Consider the following 6,000-nt stretch of genomic DNA (forward strand, 5'->3'; position numbering starts at 1 on the left):
AGAATAAAATTGCTCTATAGGGTTTCCAAGGCTATAATCTTTATGGAAGCAGATTGCGACATCTTTCTCCCATGGAGTGGTAGTGAGTTAGAACAACTGACCTTTTTGGTTAGCAGCTGAATACTTAACCACGGCGCCACCAGGGCTCCTCTGACTGCTGTACGAGGAAACCTATATTTTAAGTTAGACTGCTGGTGTCTGAGTTATCTAGTGCTGCTATTACAGAAATACCAGAAGTTGATGGCTTTAACAAACAAAAATTTATTTTCTCACAGTTTAGGAGTTTAGAAGTCTGAAATCAGGGTGCTGGCTCTAGGGAAAGGCTTTCTCTTACTGTGGGTTCTAGAGGCAAGTCCTTGTCTCTTCTGAGCTTCTGCTCCTGGGCGATCTTCATGTGGCTTGGCATCTCTCTTCCCCCATCTCTGCTTACTTAATCTGCCCCTCTTACATCTTATAAGAGTTTGATTCAAAACACACCCTACACTAATCTTGCCTCATTACCATAACAAGACAACCCATTCTCAAATGGGATTATAACCACAGGCATGGAGGTTAGGATTTACAGCACATATTTCTGGGGGATACAATTCAATCCATAACAGCTGGTTCTCCACTAGGGAAAGTTTTGCTCCCCCGGGGACATTTGGCACTAATTTGTTGTTACAACCCAGGGGTGTGTGTGTGCTAATGGTATCGCATGAATAGAGGCCAGGGATGCTGCTGAACATCCTACACTTCACCGGATAGACCCCAACTACAAAGAATTACTTGGCCCAAAATGTTAAAGTCTAAGATTGAGAAACCCTGGGTTAGACCATTCCAGACACATTCTTAAAATTTGAGGAAAATTAGTTTAGCTGTTTTCTTGTGATGTGTTAATAGGCACATGGGCAGATTTCATTGTAATGATGCAGATTATTTGTACCTAGTCTTGTTATTTTGGAGTCCGTGGGTGTTCTAAACGATTAACGTGCTCAACTGCTAACCGAAAGGTTGGAGGTTCAAGTCTACCCAGAAGTGCCTTGGAAGAAAGGCCTGGCAATTTACTTCCAGCTGTTGAAAACCCCACGAAGCACAGTTCTGCTGTGAGACACATGGGGTTGCCATGAGTCGATTCCAGTTTGATGGCAACTGGTTTGGTTTTTCGGTCTTAGTCTTGTTACGTTACTGATTTTGTTAAAGAGGGGTTTGATCCTAATTGGGGACAACCATATAATATAATGTCAGAGAGTCTTAATAGAAGGCTGATGTCAAACAAAACTAATTAAGCCTTATTGCATTTTAGGATTACAGAACAATGATATGAAAAGACAATTTTTGCTGGAGCGACTGCTGGATGCAGTAAAACAGGTAAGAGGAAAGCTCACATTTGACTTTGGGTCAGTAGTAGTGTCAGATCATTAATGTAAACATCATTTCTGTATGGCAGGAAGGCAACCATTTTTACCCCCTCCCCAACTTTGTGTATTGGAATAGTGAGGCCAACAATTTTCCCCAGGAAACTATAGAGCCAAGAAGGCAATCAGAGGTAGGGATGGAGGAGTTCTGTGTCCTGAGTTTCCAAAGCCCCGAAGGACCCCACACTTTAGTGATGTCCCTTTGAGAAGGGTGTTGATGTGGGTTTCAAGGTCTGATTTCTAAGCAGTCATGTTTCAGGCCAACTCTAGGTGCCTTTTAAAGGTGCTGAGGTGGTAGTTTAGAGTTAGGACCCCACGAGCACAAGAACAGAGACAGGAGGCGTGTGGCAGGCCCAGGATAGTCTGCTGCTGGTATGAGCTGTGTGGACCATCCAGGTGAGCTCTGCTAGGTTTGGTTGATGCTACTGCTGATGCTGGCTTCTGGCTGGGCTTGGAAGCCAGCTTTGACATGAGGCTTTACTCAGTCTTCTTGCCTTCATGTACCAGTCCCGGGCATGCAAACACACATGCTACTGTTCGCTGTCATTTGTCACACGCTCACTCTGTGCCAGGCTCTCTGGTAAGTGCTTGACATTTAATCCCTGCAGCCATCCATCAGGTAGCTACTGTAGTTATTTCTGTTTTACAGATGAAGAAACTAGAGCTCAGAGAGGTTTCATAAGTGGCTCAAGGCTTCCTCGTTAGGAAGTGGCAGAGCTAGAGGCAAACCTGGTAATTCTAGGAGCTGACTTTTTAGAAGGAGCCACTGACAGTTATATGCATGTAATTATAATATAGGGAGATAAGTACTTTAACAGAGGTGTGTATTAGGTGTTGCAGTGAGCCCAGAGAATTTAGCACTTGCCCAGGTCTTGAGGTGCTATGGTAGAGTGGAAAGGCCACAGGCTTTGGGCTCAGGCATAGCTGGGGTCGAATGCCAGTTTAATCTCTTCCCAGCTGTGTGTGCTGGGCCAACTCTTCTAATCTCTGAGTGTCCCTCTTCCCCTCTGTAATCCGGGTCACTTGTCTCCATAGGGCTCTTGAGGAGGGAATTGCCTTTACTTAAGTAGGTCAAGGCCTGGCCACAGTCCCTGGGTGGTGCAGACTGTTAAAGTGCTCAGCTGCTAACCAAAACGTTGACAGTTTGAGTCCACCCAGAGGTGCCTTAGAACAAAGGCCTGGTGATCTACTTCCAAAAAAAAAAATCAGTCATTGAAAACCCTATAGAGCATAGTTCTATTCTGACATACGTGGGGTCACCATGAGTCAAAATCGACTCAACAGATGGCACCTGCTTTTTTGGACTGGTAATGGCCTGGCCAGTGCCTGGTCTATAGTAAATATGGAGCCCACATTATTATTATTATTATTTTAGTTTGGTGGTGTTGTTGCTTGTTGCCATAGAGTTGATTCCGACTCATGGTGACCCCATGTATACAGAGTAGAACTGCTCCATAAGGTTTTCAAGGCTGTGACCTTTCGGAAGCAGACTGCCAGGTCTGTCTCCTGAGACATCTCTGGGTGGGTTTGAACCACCAACCTTTTGGCTAGTAGACAAGCACTTAACCATTTGTGTCACCCAGGGACTTTTTATGAGTCTTCATAGTTTCTTCTTTCTTTAATCCAGGAATGGAAAATATGACAAAAAGGTAAGGAGGCAAGTTGAACCACTTTAAATGTAGCAGTTAAACAGAAATGAATTAGAGCCTTTGTCTGGAGCTCACATTTTTTGGCAGGGGGTGGTGAAAGTGTTGTATATGCTTTTAAAAAGTCAGCTTTACTGAGGTATGATTTACATAGAATAAACCACACCAATTTTAATGTACAAGTCCACAAACTTTGACAAATATATTATTTAAAATTTCATATATATATTTTTTGATAACAAGTTCAGGAATATTGCCAGCCAGCTGCTCACTGTGGAGATTCGACACCTTTAAAAGAGAGAACTAGTTTGCTCTCTTTATTACCCATCCTGGGTGAATCGTTGTTTAGCACAACCGAGTGACTTGTCTGAAGTAATTTATGCTGTCGTAATTTTAAAGACAGTCGTAACAACTTTGGGCTTCGTCAGAGGGAACCATCACCACAGATTTGTGGAAGTTTTAATTATCTCCTGTTGAGAGCTCTGTGTTAGAGACAGTCAGCTGCCGACACATATGAGAAGCTTCCTAGATCATTTGCAGAAGGCTGTGTGGCTTGTTTTCCTCTTAGCACTGTTTTTTCACGAGCTGCGCTTCTGTAACAAGTGGGAGATAAGAGTTTCCTTTAAGTGGTGGTTGGAAGGCTGGGGTGTCCACGTCTAAGTTTTGTGCTGACACCCCGGGTTCAGGGACGCCCTGACTCGGCACCTGATGTCTCTGGTCCTTTGTCCTCCTCCTGACCCTGAAGGCTCATGGGGGCTGCTTTGTGACAGTTTGAATGTCCCATCTCAACAGCTGATCTCAGTGACTTCTTTTTCTGTGCAGTGCCAGATCCGCTTTGGAGGGAGAAAGGAGATCGCCTCAGATTCCGATAGCAGGTAAATAGATTGCTTCTCAATCCATTTACCCTCAAGACCCAAAGGTGGAGAGAGGTAGACCCGCTTCTGTACTCTGCCTCTGCAGCTAAGGGGTGCAGCGAGTAGATTTGGGTGCTCTGTAGACCATCTGTGCAGTGCCTGCTCGTCTCAGGTATTTCTAGGTTCTCGTCGTTCTGCTTCTAGGAATCTGTTGTGAGGGAACCGCCTGAAATACCTTTCTGCATAAAGTTGTTTTCAGGGTAGTTTATAATCGTGAAAACTTGGAAACCTAAATGCCCCACAGTGGAGAAATGGTTAAGAAAGTATGGTGTATCAATAGGCTGGAATATTATATTAAAAACCCAGAAAAACCCAAATACATTGCAGTTGAGTCATTTCTGACTCATAGCAACCCTATAGGACAGGTAGAACTGCCCCATAGGGTTTCCAAGGCAGTAATCTTTAGGGAGGCAGACTGCCACATCTTTCTCCCACAGAGTAGCTGGTAGGTTGGAACTGCTGACCTTTTGGTTAGCAGCTGAGCACTTAACCACCGTGCCACCAGGAGTCCTTAGAGTGATCCTAACTATGTTAAACAACAACAAGGTAGATTAAAAAATAATAATAGTAAACAAAAACACTGGCAAGAAACACACCAGAATGTGAACAGAGCTAGTGTTGGGGATAAGAATATTGGGAATCTTTATACTTTCTAGTATTTTCCATATTTTTTATTGTGAATATGTATTCCTTTTATAATTAAAAAAAAAAAAAAGTGTTACCATTGACGTTCATGACCCAAGGAAGGCTGACATAATTGAATAAGTTTATAACATTGACTGGAAGGAGAAGCCAATATTTTGGCAAAGGTAAGAGACACAGAGGCGTCCAGATTCTTTCTGGAAAGGCTTTGTGAAGCAGTCAGATCTGATTCATGCTCTGCAGCCAGTGGTGTGACAGGGGGAACATTCCCGCTGGGGAAGGGAAGGGAAGAGATAGGAAGGGAACTTACTTGCTCAGCAGTCATTCATCCTGGATACATTTCACGTTCCCCACCCACTCACCCCAGCACCCAGCAGAGTCAATTATTCCCTTCTCTGTCCTTTTATCCCCTTGTTTTTCTGTGGTCTAAGACTTTGACAGCCATTAGCAAAGCAGGCAGAGCTAAATTTTAATAGCTCTGGGGTCATTTGAAACTGGCATGAATTTTAATTGTACTCCGGGGACTTGGGGGGATGTTAACTAGTACCCAGGGGAAATCTCTGAATTGTGAGCCTCCTCTCCACTAGAGCGCCTAGGGGCAATCTCTAAATTGAGGGGGGAATTTGAGTGCCTAGGGGCAGTCTCTAAATTGCTTGCTCCCCTCCTGCTGACTTCAAGGTGAATAGATGTTGATAGTGGCCACCTGTCAGCAGAAATGCCTTCCCCCCTCCTGTCCAGCTGCCTTAGTCAGGCGACTTTCATATTTGTGGCCCCTCGGAACGTCATTCGGAGCAGCCTCTGGCACCCCCTTGGACTTACGCCCGGGGGCAAGTACCCCCCGACTCTGTTGTACTCCCCTCCCTGACCCTCCCTATCCCTTTTTTGCTTAATTTTGCCCTTAACACTTATCACCACCTAACAGATTATCCACTGTGCTCATTTATTTTGTCTGTTATCTGTCTCATCACTAGAATGTGGATCTGTGAGGACAGGATTTTTGCTGTCTTTTTCACTGATGTGCCTGGGTGAGTGCACACGTGGCATCCTACCTTAGCCAAGTGTTTACGTGTCTGCACTACCACGCGTCTTACGAGCTTGAGGGCAGGAGGGCTGCGTCCTCATTTTTCACTGCTCAGTGTTTTACACAAACATGTTGTGCTAGTCACACTTCAGGCCGTCAGTATAAATTGGTGACATTAGATCACTGAACTGATTGATTCATTTCTCCTCGTGGGCCTACAGTGGGGCCTGGCATTGGTCAGCACAGGGTTTCCTCTGTTGTAATCCAGCGTCTGCTTACGGCAGTCACCTGGGATGCTTAATTAATAATGCAGATTCCACATCCCACCCTAGATCTGCTGAATCGTGGTGTGTGTGTGTGTGGGGGGTGTGTGTGTGGGG

At 44.8% G+C, this 6,000-nt stretch overlaps 1 protein-coding gene across 1 annotated transcript in view; it reads left to right on the forward strand.

The window, feature by feature from the left end:
* Positions 1-6,000, forward strand: part of SNX29 (sorting nexin 29) — a 589,817-nt gene that overhangs the window by 23,270 nt on the left and 560,547 nt on the right. The window contains exons 2-3 of the mRNA XM_004373263.3: positions 1,286-1,350; positions 3,866-3,918. Of these exons, the coding sequence (XP_004373320.2) occupies positions 1,286-1,350; positions 3,866-3,918 (118 nt within the window). The remainder of the gene's footprint in view (positions 1-1,285; positions 1,351-3,865; positions 3,919-6,000) is intronic.

This window comes from Trichechus manatus, unplaced genomic scaffold (assembly GCF_000243295.1).
Source record: "Trichechus manatus latirostris isolate Lorelei unplaced genomic scaffold, TriManLat1.0 scaffold00024, whole genome shotgun sequence".
Lineage (NCBI taxonomy): Eukaryota > Metazoa > Chordata > Mammalia > Sirenia > Trichechidae > Trichechus > Trichechus manatus.